Source organism: Lichenostomus cassidix, chromosome 26, assembly GCF_008360975.1.
Source record: "Lichenostomus cassidix isolate B80296 chromosome 26, HeHo_3.0, whole genome shotgun sequence".
Taxonomy (NCBI): domain Eukaryota; kingdom Metazoa; phylum Chordata; class Aves; order Passeriformes; family Meliphagidae; genus Lichenostomus; species Lichenostomus cassidix.
Window position 1 is genome coordinate 3,839,416 of NC_139506.1, and position 17,598 is coordinate 3,857,013.

The 17,598-nt window shown below is 48.8% G+C and overlaps 2 protein-coding genes across 4 annotated transcripts in view; one reads left to right on the forward strand and one right to left on the reverse strand.

Annotated features, from left to right (window-relative positions):
- The first annotated feature begins 1,555 nt into the window (after window positions 1-1,555).
- On the forward strand, window positions 1,556-3,304 carry TOMM6 (translocase of outer mitochondrial membrane 6). Of its 2 annotated transcripts, none has more exons than XM_085082808.1 (3): window positions 1,556-1,726; window positions 2,467-2,574; window positions 3,069-3,304. In XM_085082808.1, exons 1-2 carry the CDS (start codon window positions 1,596-1,598, stop codon window positions 2,561-2,563), a joined length of 228 nt encoding a protein of 75 aa, XP_084938934.1. In that variant the 5' UTR covers window positions 1,556-1,595; the 3' UTR covers window positions 2,564-2,574; window positions 3,069-3,304. The 2 variants fall into 2 exon arrangements, with proteins under 2 accessions (XP_084938934.1, XP_084938933.1); XM_085082807.1 differs by having other exon boundaries at window positions 1,557-1,726; window positions 2,467-2,568; window positions 3,062-3,304.
- A 10-nt stretch (window positions 3,305-3,314) lies between these two features.
- USP49 (ubiquitin specific peptidase 49) overlaps window positions 3,315-17,598 on the reverse strand; it is a 28,497-nt gene continuing 14,213 nt past the window's right edge. Inside the window, exons 2-7 of one of the 2 annotated variants that reach the window (XM_085082799.1) lie at window positions 16,041-16,178; window positions 13,396-14,779; window positions 11,709-11,913; window positions 9,557-9,665; window positions 7,434-7,639; window positions 3,315-6,785 (exon numbers count right to left, since the gene is read on the reverse strand). In XM_085082799.1, the coding sequence (XP_084938925.1) occupies window positions 6,595-6,785; window positions 7,434-7,639; window positions 9,557-9,665; window positions 11,709-11,913; window positions 13,396-14,751 (2,067 nt within the window). In that variant the 5' untranslated portion in view covers window positions 14,752-14,779; window positions 16,041-16,178 and the 3' untranslated portion in view covers window positions 3,315-6,594. The remainder of the gene's footprint in view (window positions 6,786-7,433; window positions 7,640-9,556; window positions 9,666-11,708; window positions 11,914-13,395; window positions 14,780-16,040; window positions 16,179-17,598) is intronic. The other variant, XM_085082800.1, reaches the window with a different exon arrangement.

Consider the following 17,598-nt stretch of genomic DNA (forward strand, 5'->3'; position numbering starts at 1 on the left):
CTTGGCAGAGGTGGGTGAGTTAGGAGCAGCAATCCCCCTCACCTCCAGCGCCAAAATCAACAAATATCTGCTATATAACAATAATATAATAAACAAATAATGAAGAAATATCTGCTCTACCCATCAGTCTGTGGGGATTTATTTCCAGCCTAGCTTTTCGGGCATCACTCCCAGTGTTATAAATACTCTGATAATCGATTTAATCATAGAAAAGAGTTATAAATACTCTGATAATCGATTTAATCATAGAAAAGAGTTATAAATACTCTGATACTCGATTTAATCATAGAAAAGAGTTAGTTACAAGTGAAAAGAATGTGAAGTGTCAGGAGTGAAGAGTGCTGGGTTTAAAACTTGTAACCACAACCTCACCAAGAAGTTACTGGGCTTGTTTTGGTCAAGAACCTACGGAGACTATCGTGCACAGAGAGATATTCCCGGGAATCTCGACTGTTCCCAGGGATCCCAACTGCTCCTGGGGATCCCAGCTGCTCCTGGGGATCCAAATCGCTGCACGGTGGGGCTGTGCCGGGGCTGGAGTGGGATTTCCCGAGGTGGGAGTGCCCGGAGAGCCAACCTGGGCCAGCCTGAGGGGTCATGGGGACACGAGGATTGTCCCGGGTACCCTCTGGATCCCCGGCAAGGGCGACCCCGGGATGACGCTGCGGTGCCCATCCCGATCCCCATCTTGGTCTTTGTCCCAATCCCATCCCTATTCTGATCCCCATCCAATCCATCCCATCCCATCCCGATCCCAATCCTGATGCCATCCCGATCCCTATCCCTTATCCTTATCCCATCCCATCCCATCTCATCTCCCATATCCCATATCCCATATCCCATATCCCAATCCTATATCCCATATCCCATATCCTATCCCATATCATATCCCATATCCCATATCCATATCCCACATCCCATATCCCATATCCATATCCCATATCCCACATCCCACATCCCATATCCCCTAACCCATCCCATATCCCATATCCCATATCCCATATCCCATATCCCATATATCCCATATCCCATATCCCATATCCCATATCCCATATCCCATATCCCACATCCCATATCCCATATCCCATATCCCATATCCCATATCCCATATCCCATATCCCATATCCCATATCCCATATCCCATATCCCATATCCCATATCCATATCCCATATCCCATATCCCACATCCCCTATCCCATATCCCATATCCCATATCCCATATCCCATATCCCAAATCCCATCCCATATCCCATATCCCATATCCCATATCCCATATCCCATATCCCATATCCCATATCCCATATCCCATATCCCATATCATATCCCATATCCCACATCCCATATCCCATATCCCATATCCCATATATCCCATATCCCATATCCCATATCCCATATCCCATATCCCATATCCCATATCCCATATCCCAATCCCATATCCCATATCCCATATCCCACATCCCATATCCCCTATCCCATATCCCAATCCCATATCCCATATCCCAAATCCCATCCCAATCCCGCACGTGGCTCGGCGCGCACCGCTGACGTCACGCGGCAGCGCTGACGTCATCGCGCGGCGCGGGCGGGCGGCAGTAATGGCGGCGGCGGCAGGAGGAGGAGCAGCGGCAGGAGCAGCGGCAGGAGCTGTGGCCGCACCGCCGCGGGGCATCCGAGCGTGGCTGCGCAGCGCCTTCCGCTTCGCCACCGACCGCAACGACTTCCGCAGGTCGGGATCGGGACCGGGATGGGATCGGGATCGGGGTCGAGATGGAGGTCGGGGTCGAGGCCGGAGCAGAGCTCAGAGCTGGGATGAGGATCGCGATTCCGCGCTGCCGCTGTCTCTCCCGGCCTGGATCGGGATGGTGTCCGGCAGAGATTGTCCCCCCGGGCTGGGCGCTGAGGACAATCCCTGTGCCCAGCTGTGGCTCCGCGGCTCAGGGAGGACATTGGGGCTGGAGAGTGGGCAGGGAGGGGAAGGGAAGGGAAGGGAAGGGAAGGGAAGGGAAGGGAAGGGAAGGGAAGGGAAGGGAAGGGAAAGAGCGGCAGAAGGGTTGGGAGAATCCTGAGGGAGCTGGGGAAGGGCTGGGAGAATCCTGAGGGAGATGGGGAAGGGTTGGGAGAATCCTGAGAGAGCTGGGGGAGCTCAGCCTGGAGCAAAGGGGATCAGGGGGACCTTGTGGCTCTGCAGACTCCCTGACAGGAGGGATTTGGGATCTGATCGCAGGGCACAGGGACAGCAGGAGAGGGAAGAGCCTCAGGCTGGGCCAGGGGAGGCTCAGCTTGGACATCAGCAGGAATTTACTCATGGAAAGGGTGGGCAGGGATTGGAGCTGCCCAGGGAGGTTTGGAGTGCTCAGCCCTGCAGGTGTCACCTGGATGTGGCACTCAGGGTGGGGATCGGGCACAGCTTGGGCTCGATGATCCCAGAGGGATTTCCCACCCTCGGTGACGATTCTGTGATTGCAGGAACCTGCTGGTGAACCTGGGGCTGTTCGCTGCCGGGGTGTGGGTGGCACGGAACCTGACGGACATCGACCTGATGGCCCCACAGCCTGTCCCTTAGCCCCGGTCAGTGTGGGGATCAGGGGCTCCACGGGGGTGGGATGGGGATCCAAACCAACCCCTGGCCCCGCACAGACACCCCAAATCCCACCCTGCATCCCTGGGGGCATTGCCCAAATTCTCCTGGAGTTCTCAGGGCTGTTCCCATTCTTCCTCTCTGGGAAGAACCTTTTCCAAAATCCACCCTAAACCTCCCTGGCGCAGCTCCAGCCATCCCCTGGGTTCTGTCTGAGTTTGGACAGAGTTCATGCTTGTCAGAATTTGGAGCTGCAGCCCTCTGAGGCCTCGAGGCTGAACCAAACCCCAGGGGCACCAACTCCCACCCCATCCCTTCACAGAGGTGTAAAGCTGTATTAAACCATCCCTTTACCCCAAGTTGTAAAGCTGTATTTGGGTGTGTGTTTTTTGGGTGTGTGTTTTTTGGGTGTGTGTTTTTTGGTGTGTGTTTTTTGGGTGTCTGTATTAAACACCTCCCTGACGGTGCTAATTCCTGTCCCAGGACGGAGCTGGAGCTGCTGGAGCAGAGTTTGCCCTCCCACTAGGACTGGAGCCGTGGGGCTGCTCTGAATCCTCCCTGTCCTGCCTGGAGCAGTGACAAGGACAAAAAAAGGGTTAATGCTGAGAGGGAGAATTGATTTCCAATCCGTTCTGTTGGGAATTGTTTCCTCGAGGATGTGCAAGGAATTCCCTGCTGTAACCCCAACCCTAAATGTTTATTAAAATTTATGGAACAACAGCACAACCCTCTGGCGTTTCTTTTTTCATTTTTTTTTCTTTTTAATAAGAAACTTCAGCTTACAAAAAACAAGGTGTAAAAAGAGTAAAAGATTTACCAAAAAAAAAAAAAATCATAAAAACATGATTTATATTTCACACCCCTAGAGGCAGAGGGACGAGCCCAGACCCATCAGCTGCTTCTGCCAGGGAAAAATCCACTCTGGGGGAAACTCCAACCGCCGAGTTTCCTGGGAAATGTCAGTGGGAAGCTGGGAAAAGTGAAGGAATGATGGCTGTGGAGGGAGGAGGAGCCGTTGGGTGTTGCATAGCATTGAGTGCCCTGGGCTGAGGCTGTCACAGCTTTGTCACAGCTTTGGGGACAGCGGCAGCAGCAGCTGGGAGCTGCGGCTGGGATTTACTCACAGTTTACACACTGATTTACTCCCGGGTTACAGCCCAGCTCCTCCGAGGTGCTGTGGAGGAGCAGGAGGAGCTCCCAGCCCCGAGCTCTGGCTGTGGGGTTCAGAATGGCTTCACATTCTTTGGATATTTTTTTTTTTTCACAGGGGGTTGAGTTTGGGACATTCTCCTCGGGTTTGGGGACAGAGCTGCTCCTCTTGTGCCCCCCTCCCTCACAAAAAAACCCTAAAAAACCTCATCCTACTCCCCATAAAAATCCTTCCAAATGCTGTTTTTCAGAGCTGCTGTTAGGATGTCCTGCAAAGAAACCAAAATTCTTTATGAAGTTAGGATAATCCCGGTGATGCAGCTGGGAAAAGGGGATTAATTAGGACATTTCAGGCCCTTTGGAGTTAATCTCAGTTTGGATTTGCTCCCATTAATCCCCCCCAGCTGGGGGTCAGGCCTTGCCATGGATCCAGGAGGGATTTGGGAACAAACCTGGCTGGAGGAAAAGCTGGACAGAGAGCCAGGAATGTTCAGGAATTATGGAATAATTCTGGGAGGGATCATCCCTCAGGAGGAACCCAAGGAGTGTCCCCTGTCTCCTTCATTTGTAGCCCTTAATTAATTAATTGGATTCTCTTGTCACTTGCTGCTGCCTGGGGAATGTCCTTGAGGAGGACACTCCAGGCAGTGACATCAGGAATGAACTTGGAGCAGGAATTGGAGGCTGAAACTGCTGGAGAATCCAGGGAATCCACCAAAAATTGAGGGAATCCACCGAAAATCCAGGGAATCCACCAAAAATCCAGGGAATCCACTGAAAATCCAGGGAATCCACTGAAAATCCAGGGAATCCACCCAAAATCCAGGGAATCCACCCAAACTCCAGCCTGGCTCCTCTATCCCAAGGAAGGACATCCCTCCTGTTCACCAGGGGATTGGAAAAGGCAAATTCAATAAATTCCTTCCCAATCAGGGCAAATTTCTGACTGCAGGATCTTCCAGCTCAGCTCAAGTCACTTCTTACACCTTTAATTTTCATTTTTTTATGCCTTTTAATTTTCAATTTCTCTCTTTCCCAGAGCCTGTTTTGCTCTTGGATGAATCCACGAAGCACAAGCACTTCTGATTCCTTCAGGAATATAGTTTTTTTTTCCCTGGCTGAGCCTGTTTCCCATCCCTGGATCTCAATTTGTCCCATTGCATTGGGATTAATTTGATTTCCCTCCCAATTAAATCCCAGGACATCCATAAGGGATTTTTCCAAACCCTGCTACATTTAGAGATGCAAAACCAAACCTTTCTCATCAGGACCATTGCAAACTGCCTGATCTCCAAAAAAACAAAGGGATACTACCCCAAAATGGTATTTCATTGTTAAAAAAGACATTCTTTTAGGCTCACACAGCAGCATCTTGGTGAGAATATGGGAAATGGGAATTTTTAGGGGCAGAAGGGACCTCGTGTGACACAATCTGAGTTTTGTGCTTGCTGTGCTCACTTTGCCCAGGGAGAGGAGGTTGAAAATCCCAGGAAAAAAGTGGGATTTGGGAGCCTTCCATCCCCCAAAAACAAAGGTGGGCAGCTTGTGTTTATCTGACAAGACAAAAGGAGAAAACAGAGGAAGAAAAACACTTGGAGAACTTCCCTGCCTGGAAATGAAACCTTTTTGTTTTTTTAAGAACCTGGTATTTTAGGTCATTTCACTTAAAAAAATAACCCAGATGAACAGACATCACATCTCAAATTCAGATTCAAACATGAAATGTCAACAGCCAAGCCCCAAAATTACAAAAAAAAAAACCACACCTGAGGTGCAACTGTAGGCTGAGAAGTGACCATGAATAGTCCACTAAGGCTCTGTGTTTGCCACAGAATTCCAAAAATCAGGCTGATTTCAGCTACAGACATCTCCTTTGCAGCCTCCCCAGCTCCAAATTCCACGGTGGAATTTGGGATTTCCCTACATTCCTCCCCTGGGATGACTCTGCAGGAATGGAGAGCTCAGAGGGGTTGTGGGCATTGCCTTCCCTCGGGGCTGCATGGTGTGACAGCCACCATTTGGGGACATCTTCCACCCCAAAAGCAGGGACAGAGCTGTGCCAACCCTCCCTGAGGAAAAACAACCCCATCTGGACAAAAATGGGGAGTTTACCCCCAAATTCCAACTTCTGCTGCCAGAACTTTTATGAATTTTTATGTTCTTTTATGAACTTTTATGAATTCTTCCCAATCCTGGAGTGCAGGATTTGCTTTGGCTGCCAGATGTGGCATGCAGGGACATTCCTGGGGTTTGTTTTGGTGTTGAATCACATTTTCCCCAGAGCAGAACTGCATTAAAATCCCATTTTGAGGGAATTTAGCTGCCAGCTCAGGGAATAAACCCCAGAGGGTGACAAAGCCTCAATGCCACTGACACCCAGAGCTTCAAGAAGGGCAAAGAAATTGGTGTCCCAGGGGCAGCAGAGGGAAAACTGAGGAGAATTTAAACATTTCTCCAGCAGGAACAGCTCTGGGAGCAGCAAACTCCTTCCTTCCTGGCAGTGGGGGTGGCCAAAGGGTACTGTACCTGTTCCTCTTGGAATTTGATTTTTTTTTTTTAGGGGTTGAAGGGTGCTGAAGCCAGGTGGATTCTCCTGTTTGCTGCTTGTGCCCATTTCTCCCACCATTCCTCTTTGACAGGGGATCAATCCACAGCATCAAACTTGCTAATTTCTTTTTTTTTCTGGTTTTTTTTTGGAGCCAACACTCAAAACCCCAAGACTTTTCCAACAAGCTCCAGAGGCTTTTCCAGACAAACATCCTGCTCTGCTCCCATTCCTGCAGCGAGAGGTTTTTCCCCCAAAACAGGGGCAAAGATCAACACCAACAGCTCCCAAAAAAAAAAACCTGGGAGAGTTCCCCCTCTTCTCATGGGAATGTCAGTCTTCTGTCCTTGTCACTGGGTTTGGGTGGCACCTGAGCTTGGAGTTGTTTTTCTGGGATTCCTGCTTTGTCCTGCACTGTTCTCTGAGTGTAGAAGAGGATGTAGGCTTGGGTCTTGCACACCTCCTCCACGCTACATACATTCAGTTTGGAGTCGTTGCAGTGCACCCAAAAACCTGGGGAAAAAAGGGGGAAAAAAGAGGTGGTGAGCTCAGGCAGGATCCCTTTGGATTTTGGAACTGCTCAGAGGAAACATCCACAGGAGAAAGAGCAGTTCCAGCTTTTCCTCTACGTTTCTAACCTAAGAGTTTCTATTCTAACCTATGATTTTCTAACCCGGAAAACATTTAAAATTTTTTTTTTATGTGCTTTAGAAATATCAAAAATCTTCATTTAAACAGCCCAAAAAGCTCAATTAAAGCAGACAAAAATTCCCTGGGGCAGGGCAATTTGTCCCCTGGCTGTGCAGGCAGGGAGGCAGAGCCAACACTTGATCCAGCAGCTGGAATTTCACAGCCCCCTGCGGATGTTATTCGTGAATAGTTCCTGTCCAGCCTCAAAACACTTTCTGTTCATCCTCTCACCCCAGCAAAGCTGGAACAGCTCCACGCAGTGCCTCTGTGGTATTTTTTTTTTCCCCTGAAAACGAAGCATTCACACCATTCCCAGCCAAAAAAAAACCCCAGAAACACCCAAAAAAAACCCCCAAAAATAGCAACACACGTGGGGAGACAAACTACTGAAGGGCAGGGAGTGGATTGCAGGGAATCCCGAGGGAGGGGAGAGGAGTGATTTGGGATTTTTTTTTTTGCCAGCACACGCACCTCCCTCCGTGTTGTAGCAATAGGCTGTGTAGTGTCCTGAGCCAAACCCCTTCCCGTGATGCATCACCACAGCCGAGAGGTCATACACAAAGGTCTCTGTGGCAAGGGAGGACAGAGAGTCCCTGCAGCAGTAAGGTTCCATGTTTAATACCTGCTCAAAGAGGACATGGACCCCGATCTTCTCGCGGTGATTGCGCTCAGACCACCTGCAACACAAAGGGACACTGCCGAGATGCTCGGGGGTGGGGAGGAGCTGATCAGCTCAGGGCTGCTGAATCTTCTGATTTTACCCCAAAATCCCCTCCAGCCACCCCTCACATAGAGCTCTTTCTGGTGTTGGTGGAGCTGCTCAGGGTTGGGGAGGAGTTGATCAGCAGGGCTCCTGAATCTTCTGATTTTACCCCAAAATCCCCTCCAGCCACCCCTCACATAGAGCTCCTGCTGCTGTTGGTGGTGTTGGTTATGGTTGGGGAGGAATTGCTAAGCTCAGGGCTCCTGAATCTTCTGATTTTACCCCAAAATCCTCTCCAGCCACCCTTCACACAGAGCTCCTTCTGCTGTTGGTGGTGTTGGTTATGGTGAGGGAGGAATTGCTCAGCAGGGCTCCTGAATCCCCTGATTTCACCCCAAAATCCCCTCCAGCCAGCCTTCACACAGAGCTCCTTCTGCTGTTGGTGGTGTTGGTTATAGTGAGGGAGGAATTGACCAGCATGGCTCCTGAATCCTCTGATTTCACCCCAAAATCCCCTCCAGACACCCCTCACAGAGAGCTCCTTCTGCTGTTGGTGGTGTTGGTTATGGTGGGGGAGGAATTGCTCAGTTCAGGACTCCTGAATCCCCTGATTTTACCCCAAAATCCCCTCCAGCCACCCTTCATATAGAGCTCTTTCTGCTGTTGGTGGTGTTGGTTATGGTGGGGGAGGAATTGCTAAGCTCAGGGCTGCTGAATCCTCTGATTTCACCCCAAAATCCTCTCCAGCCACTCCTCACAGAGAGCTCCTGCTGCTGTTGGTGGAGCTGCTCGGGGCTGGGGAGGAATTGATCAGCATGGCTCCTGAATCCCCTGATTTCACCCCAAAATCCTCTCCAGCCACCCCTCACATAGAGCTCTTTCTGCTGTTGGTGGGTGTGGTGGGGGGTTGTGGTTGTTGTTTTTTGCTCACATAAAGCTCTTTCTGCTGTTGGTGGTGTTGGTTGTGGTGGGATCTCCTGACACTGAGGAGTTTTGTTTTAAGTGGGGTCTCCTGCTGTTTGTGGGGTTTTTATTTTAGGTGGGATCTCCTTCTGCCACTGATGAGTTTTGTTTTAGGTGGGATGTCCCCATGCCATTGACAATTTTTGTTTTAGGTGGGATCTCCTCCTGCTATTTGTGGTTTTTGTTTCAGGAGGGATCTCCTTCTGCCACTGAGGGTTTTTGGTTTAGGTGGGATCTCCCCATGTCATTGATGATTTTTGTTTCTGGTGGGATCTCCTGCTATTTGTGGTTTTTGTTTCAGTTGGGATCTAAACATTGCCATTGTTTAAACAGATCAGACTCATCTAAACATCCATCTGCCATTGATGGTTTTTGGTTTTAGTAAGATCTTCTCCTTCCACTGATGATTTTTGGTTTTGCTGGGATCTCCCCCTGCCACTGAGGGTTTTTGTTCTAGGTGGGATATTGATGTATTTTTCTTTTAGGTGGGATATTGTTGAGCTAGATTTCTCCTGTGACCACCTTTAAAACCCTAACTTCTATCAATATAATCCCTCCACATCCAGCCTAACCATTTTAGGAAATCATCCTAATATTCTGAGCTTTTTCTGCTGTTTATTCAACAGCTAAACAGCCAATATTGGCATTTAACCATTCAACCCTCACAATCTCCCACCTCCAACAAATCTTCCACTCAGCTTACTGACTGATCCTTCCAAACTCGAGCCAAACTGAAGGAAATTAAGGATTAACATGCACAAAATATGAAACTGTGGTAGAAAACACCCTGCAAACAGGCCAAGCTGAGAAAATTTCACAAACCTTGTGGGTCAGAAGTCACACACCTCCCATTAGCAGGAATAGAGGGAAGTTAAAAGCCCACATTTGGTGATTTTTTCCCCCAAAAAAACATCATCCAGTGCCTCACCTGAAGCGTTTAAGGTGCAGCCGGAGGACCTGAGGTAGTCTGTAGATCAGCAACTGCTTTTTAGCTTCACTCAGAACAAGAGGTTTAGGAGAAGACTTTCGCCGTCTGCCTGCCAAAAAAAAAACCCCAAAACCACCAAGGCAAAGATTGTTAGGATCCAGTTGATTCCCTAAAGAGAAAAACCAGCCCAGGGTGGTTTTTATTTTATTTTATTCCAGCACGGGGATGGATACAGGGATAAATATTTAGGAATTCCTGCAGGGAGCAGGAACTTCTGTGGGATCAAAACTCTCCAATATTTGTCACCTCTGAGGTGGAAAAACACCAGGAATATCAATCCAGAGCTATCCTGGGCTGCAGCAATTCCAGCAGGTGAATTCCAACAGAGAAATATTTGGTATTTTATTCTCTCTGTTGCTCTGAGTTCCTCACAGAAGCTTTTAGGAGGTTCAGGAGTATTAAAAAAAAAAGGCACAAAATGCTCCCAGCAACAGGAAATCCCCACAAAGCAAAGAGAAGAGGGAGAATTCCTCCCTGCTCTTGCCAGGGAAGAGGAGCAGAAGGCAGACAGGTGGGGCTGTCAGAGCTCCCAGTCAGGACTGTACCTGCTAATTAGATTTGTGCACCTCAGTGGGGCTGCTCCTGCAGTGTCCTGACTGCTCCTGGCACTCAGGGCCTTTTCCCTGACTCCTTCCCAGCTGGAAAATATTTCCTTAGCATTTAGGATTCCTTAAAAGCCGTTTAATTCTGAAGTAGCCATTAAAATTCATTTCTTTTTTGGTTTTTTCCCTCCCAAAGAATCGAAGCAAACCGAGTTAAGCCGAAGCTGAATTTGGGAATGAGGATTTATTCAGGGCACAGCTGGCTCTGTTCCAATCTCATCCAGGCAGGGATTATTTCCCAACACTCTGGGAAAGATGTTTGGTAACAGATTTGCCATTTGATAGAGAACAGATCCCTGCAAATATTTGCTGCTCCAGCTGCTTGGTTGCCACTCAAACCATGGGCATTTTGCTCCCAAGGGAATGAACATTTGCCATAAATAGGAAAGAATTCCAAAGCCAAAGAATTTCAGTCCTGCATGGGGATATAAAGTGATTTTCAGGGATAAAAGGACTTTCACTCCGAGCTGCTGCAGGAAAGGAGGAATCACATTCCCAGGGTAATGCCAGGTTTTGGTGCTTCCTGAGAAAATGAGAGATGAAACTCTCACCTGGCACCTCAAAAAATCAGATTTCTGGCTCAGGGATTCAATCCAGAACAGGCAGCACAGAGGTGATGTGTGAGAAAAGCTTTCCTGCCACTCAGGGATGAGCAAAGTTGGTTGTTTTGTGTTTAAATCCAAAAAATTCTCACCCCAAAAATCCCTGAAGTCTTCTCCATACGAGGGAGAGCAGCTCTGAGCATGCTGGTGTTAAACCTGGGGTGAACTGTGCTGCTGGGTGGCAGAGGTGAGGGAAAAATAAGGGATCAGAGGTAAAAAATGACATGTCAGAGGCAAAAAGTCACAGGGCAGGGGCAAAAAGTGACATGGCAGAGGCAAAAACTTCCATGGCAGAGGCAAAAAATGACAAGGCAGGGGCAAAAATGAAATGTTGGAGCAAAAAGATGACATGTCAGGGGCAAAAAATGACATTTCAGATCCAAAAATGACACGGCAAAGCCAAAAAATGATGAGGCAGGAGCAAAAAGTGACATGGCAGGGGCAAAAAATGACACATCAGAGCCAACAATGCAATGTCAGAGCCAAAAAATGGCACGAGACAGCCAAAAAATGGCACAAGACAGCCAAAAACGGCATTTCAGAACCAAAAATGACATGGCAGAGCCAAAAAATGGCACGAGACAGCCAAAAAATGACATTTCAGAACCAAAAATGACATGGCAGAGCCAAAAAATGGCATGACACGGCCAAAAAATGACATTTCAGAACCAAAAATGACATGGCAGAGCCAAAAAATGAGACAGCAGAGCCAAAAAATGGCACCTCAGAGCCCAACTGGAGCCCAAGGGAACCAAAACCACCACCAGGAGGAACCCAAGCAGCAGGAGCAGCGAGGAAAAGCAGATTTTTTCCCCATCCAGGCTCCAATTCGTGTTCCCAGCCCCACCCAGGAGGTGTCCCCGGCAGGGACAGTCCCACCCCACTCACTGTTGCACTGGTCACAGGCGTAGATCCTCCCCTCCAGAGCCTCAGTCTCGGTGAATTTGGCCAACATTTCGGTCAGCATGCACTCAGCCTGCTGCACTGGGATGATTCCCTTCTCCAGGGAGTGGTAACGCTCTGGGAATTCCAGGGAAAGGTCCCAGAAGGGCTCCACGGTGTTGGATTTGTAGTTGCACGTCCTGCAGGTGACCTGGGGGGTGGAGAGGGACACTCAGCTGGTGATGCATCAGGATTTTTAGCTTGTTTTTTGTGGATCTGTGATTTAGTGTGTAAGTCTGGAGTGATTATAAAGTTGTAAAACTTCTGTTCTCAGCATTTTAGACAAAATAATTCCTCTCAGTTGGGAAATCCAAGGATACTTTGCTGTCTCAGAGCCCCAAAATATGTGAACAACACTGAATTGGGGGGAGCAAACTCAGAGTAATTAACATCATCACCTGAAGGTGTAATTGGAGGATTAAGGCTCAATGTATTAATAGACACAACTTATAAAATGTGAAGAACTCGTGGTCCATTTTGGGTGCAGCCTCTCAAATAGGTTCTGTCTGCCCTAAATGTACCTGAAGGCCTTCAATAAATTTATCTAGGACAGAGAAATTTGGGACCCAAAGAGCAGAGCAGCTCCACAGACAAAGGTCTGGCAGTGGAGAGAAAACACTTTTTATGTCTGAAATAATTGAAATTGCTTTCTCAATTCTCAACCAAAAAAATCATTCACCTTGATGGGATTTATTTCCTTCCTCATAGGAGAACATATTTAAACACCTTGAAACACATTCAAACACTAAAACTAGGGGTTTGAAAGTTCTGCACTTGTGAAGGTTTCATCCAGAAGTGGCAGAATTTAAGTGAATTCATGATAAATTTGTGACAGGAATGGAAATAGTAGCATCTGCACAGCAACTCAATGGATTTTTTCCTCAGGAATTGCTCCTGAGCCACTCCTTAATGGGGTCCTCAACACGGAGCCCTCATTCCTCAGGGTGAACAGCTTCAAACGATCCTGATGGAAAAGCCTGAGCTTTTCCAACCGGGAAATGGTGTTGGGAAAAGCAGTTCCATACCTGTCTGAGCCCATGAAAATGGTGTTGGGAAAAGCAGTTCCATACCTGTCTGAACCCATGGAAAAGCAGTTGGGAATAGCAGTTCCATACCTGTCTGAGTGCATGGAAAAGCAGTTCCATACCTGGCTTTGCCCACAGAAAATGGTGTTGGGAAAAGCAGTTCCATACCTGTCTGAGCCCATGGGAAATGGTGTTGGGAAAAGCCGTTCCATACCTGTCTGAGCCCATGGGAAATGGTGTTGGGAAAAGCCATTCCATACCTGTCTGAACCCATGGAAAAGCAGTTGGGAAAAGCAGTTCCATACCTGTTTGAACCCATGGAAAAGCAGTTGGGAAAAGCAGTTCCATACCTGGCTGAGCCCATGGGAAATGGTGTTGGGAAAAGTCATTCCATACCTGTCTGAGCCCATGGAAAAGCAGTTCCATACCTGTCTGAGCCCATGGAAAATGGTGTTGGGAAAAGTAGTTCCATACCTGTCTGAGCCCATGGAAAAGCAGTTGGGAAAGCAGTTCCATACCTGTCTGAGCCCATGGAAAAGCAGTTGGGAAAAGCAGTTCCATACCTGTCTGAACCCATGGAAAAGCTGCTGGGAAAAGCAGTTCCATACCTGGCTGAGCAACTGCCCGTGGAAAATGGTGTTGACCACCTTGAGGACCTGCTTGGTGAGCTTCCTCTGCGAGAAGGGGATGAGGATCCTGCGCTTGGTGCCTTCCGACTCCAGCTCCTGCTGCACCTTGTCCAGCAGCTCGCAGAGGAATTCCTGAGCGTCCTGCTGGTCGTAGCCACGGAATGCCGGGATCAGGCTCCACACGGAGTGCAGCATGGCAAAAGGGGACACCAGAGCCCACTTGCCTGACCACATCACCCGGAACAGGGTGTGCAGCTCGTGGCAGAGGGAGATGTGCTTCGAGCTCGGCTCCTTGGGCTGGATGAGCTCCAAGCTGCGGCTGATGGAGGAGCTCCCGTTCAGGCTGGCGGGTGAGCTCTGCGTGGACGATCCCACCTTGTCAAGCTTCCCTGGTTCCACGCCAGCAGCCCCATTGGCCAGTTTGCCAGGCACCCTGGCCCTCCCGTTCACAGTTTTAGCTAAAAGCTCTTCCGTTTCGCAGAGATCGAGAGTCAAGAAACATTCCCGGAACTTCTGCAGGTGGCTGAGCACCTGCAGGATGGAGTTCATGTAGCAAGTGTTGCCCAGGTTCCTCAGCCCCGTCACCCCCGGGGTCATCAGGGGCTGCCGCCGGATGGAATAGAACTGCTTGAATCTGCTGCTCTGCACCTGCCTTGAGGTAGGGGAAGCTGTGGCCACCTCCCTGAATTTCCTTGGGATCAGACTCTCCCTGTGCACGTGGGACAGCAGCCTGGCGCTCTTCCTCGGCGGGGTGTTGGCCAGCTCCTCCAGGAGCTGCCTCTTCATCTCCTGCCGCCGCCGCCGAGCCGCCTCCTTCTTCTTCTCCAGCTCCTCCAGCTCCTTTTTCTCCTTCAATTTCAGCTGCCCCCGGGAGCTCTTGTGGAACCAGGTCCTCAACGCCCTCGCCAGCAGGGCCTGGCGCCGGTGCCACAGCGCTGTGAGGGTCTGGGACTGACCCTGAGGGCTCCTCCTCCACGCATCCTCCCCCAGCGCCATGGAGCGCAGCGTCCTGCCGCTCCTCTGCCCCTTGATGGCCGACAGGGAGCTCCTCAGCAGCTTCAGGTCACCCTCGGGGTTGTCATTGAGGACGTAGTCCTGGCAGAGGTAACAGAAGACGTAGAGCTCGTGCACCTCCATGGCCAGGGGGTGGCGGGTCTCCTGGAAGTGCCGCCGGGCGTGCTCCTCGATGTACCTCCCGCAGGCCACGTGGGAGCACTTGAGGCACGCCCAGAGCGACTCGGTGGTGTGGCAGTCCACGCACTGCCACTTCTGAGGGTTCAGGATCGAGTGGTCCTGGGCGAGTCGTAGCCGCCCCACATGTTTGCATCTATCCATGTCTCACAGGAGGCGTCGCTGCTCCGACCTCGGGGGGGAAAAACACAAGGGAAAGGATTTTAGAGCTGTGGCATGCATTGGAAATCTCATCATGGGATATCCTGATTGGAAGGGAACCACAGGGATCATCAAATCTGCACAGGACACCCAAAATTCCCTCCATTTGCATCTATCCATGTCTCACAGGAGTGTCGCTGCTCTGACCTTGGGGGGTGAAAAACATAAGGGAAAGTATTTCAGAGTCATGGCATGCATTTGAAATCTCTTTTCATACAATAATGGAATATCCTGATTTGGAAAAATTGTCAAGGATTATCAAATCTGACTCCTGGCCCTGCACAGGACACCCCAAATTCCCCACATTTGCATCTTTCCGTGTCTCACAGGAGGCATCGCTGCTCCAACCTCGGGGGGGAAAAACACAAGGGAAAGGATTTTAGAGCCGTGGCATGCATTGGAAATCTCTTTTTGTAGGGTCATGGGATATCCTGAGTTGGAAGGATTATCAAATCTGACTCCTGGCCCTGCACAGGACACCCCAAATTCCCCACATTTGCATCTATCCATGTCTCACAGGAGGCATCGCTGCTCCGACCTTGGGGGGGCAAAAAACACAAGGAAAAGGATTTCAGAGCCAAAATCTGGATTTGAAATCTCATCATGGAATATCCTGAAAGGAAGGGAACCACAGGGATCATCAAATCTGACTCCTGGCCCTGCACAGGACACCCCAAATTCCCCACATTTGCATCTATCCATGTCTCACAGGAGGCATCGCTGCTCCAACCTGGAGAGGTGAAAAACACAAGGAAAAGGATTTCAGAGCCGTGATTTGGATCTGAAATGTCTTTTCATACAATCATGGAATATCCTGACTTTGAAAAATTGTCAAGGATTATCAAATCTGACTCCTGGCCCTGCACAGGACACCCCAAATTCCCCACATTTGCATCTATCCATGTCTCACAGAAGGTGTTGTTGCTCTGACCTCAGGAGGTGAAAAACACAAGGAAAAGGATTTTAGAGGCACAATTTGGATTTGAAAGTTATATGATTGTAAAACTATTAGAACCAATAAGTGCTCACACCACGGTGCTCATGGCTGGTTACACCTGCTGCTGTTCCTATCGTAGCCTATGGTGGTTAAGCATATTTGTTGTGCCTCACAAGTATAGAAACTCCAACCCAACAGTTTAAGAACCTTGAATTTTTGCAATTTTCACCACACCATGGTGGAGTCTGAGAGTGTCCTGAAAGAGCAGCACAGTCAGAGGCAGCCAGGTACTCACGGAGTGGAGGTGACACATCCTTTCCTCCGCGCCGCCGCGTCCCGAGCGCCCAGCAGCCTCATCTTCCCGAGGAGTCCTGGAGGAGCTCGGAGAATTTAATTACCAGGGAAGTCCTCACTGCAAGGCAGCTTCAAAGCCCTGGAGAGGGAGAGAAAAAATATCCTGGTGATGCAAAGAAATCATCCCTGGAACGCTGGTAGGGCTGGTTTGGAGCATCGTTAACCCCCTCAGTGAAAAAATAACTAATTTATTTCCAAAAAACCTCCAGAATTCTCCAGAATTGCACCCAAATTCTCAGCTGTCGAGACACGTCACACCCAAGAGGCACTCTGGAATTTCATTCTCTCCTTTCATTTTTTTTTTTTCCTTTTGGGCAGGCTGTAAAATCTGCTGATCACATGTTGTAGCCTCTTCAATCGTGAGGCTTTTGTAGTGGATGACCCAACATATGGCAGAGGGGGGAAAAAATGGGAGTTAATAAAAAAAAAATAAAGGGAGGAAAAATGTGCCCCTCCTGTGATCACTTGGATTTTTGGCTGCTTCGATCACTTGGTGAGAGACAGGGGGAGGAGAAGGGGGGAAAGATTTAAAAAAAAAAAGAAAAAAAAAAAGCTGTGCTGAATTAAATTTCATTCGCTAGGTGGTTTTTCAAACAATAAAAAGGAAACAATGAAGAGTTGTCAAGTGCAACAAAGTAAGAGCCACGGAGGAGAGAAAAATGGGGGAAAAACCTGCCCAGAGGTAGAAGAGACTGGAAAAATGGATCTGTTGGAATAATCCACGAGAGGCTGAATTAGCTGGAATACAGAATATTTGGTTAAAACATCGTTTGATGAGGTGCAAAGTTTAACAGAGGCTTTGTTGCCAAAGCTCTGAGGCAGGGATTGAGCTGGGTGGGCAGGGATCTGGCCAGGCTGAGGAAATGGATTTTTAGTGGCCCCAAATGATGCAGATTTGCTTGAATTCCCACCTTTCATCAGGGATGTTGGTGCTGAGGATGGAATCTCTCTGAGAAAAATCAAAGCTTCTTCAGTTATTTCTCCTGAACTCCACAGGAGAGCTCAAGTGGCCACTTGAACACCCAGAGAATCACTGAGGTGTTGATTTATCAGAAATTCCCCCACATCTCTCCTTTGGGAAAAGCACTTTTGGAAATCCTCAACTAAACAAAGGATTGATTTGACCTCCTCTTTCCAAGTTGCAAACATCCCTTTTCCCACCTTTTTCCCCTCCCTGAGTTATTTTTTTCCTCTCCTCTTCCCTCTTAATTTTTTCTCCTCAGGTCTGGATATAAAAAAATTGTGGGATTTTTTTTAGGAATCCTGTCTAGCCTCGGTGAGCCCAGAGATTCCAGCTTGCAAGAGTATAGACACTGTGGTAACACTGACAGCCTTCATTTACATAAAAGAATACTAATTATGTTGTATCATCAACATCTGTGATTCTGCTCACTGCCATATGCGACAGTGTGGGGAATTTAACCCTTCAGCCTCCCCACAACATGGGATTTGTGCTGTGGGATGAAAAAAATGGGGTTTAGAGGTAACATTTCCTACGG

Bases quoted from the DNA above. Each gene is read 5' to 3' on its own strand.
- TOMM6 (XM_085082808.1), top strand. From the start codon at position 1,596: ATGGCGGCGGCGGCAGGAGGAGGAGCAGCGGCAGGAGCAGCGGCAGGA. The intron at 1,727-2,466 runs GTCGGGATCGGG...CTGTGATTGCAG, and splicing joins GACCGCAACGACTTCCGCAG to GAACCTGCTGGTGAACCTGG.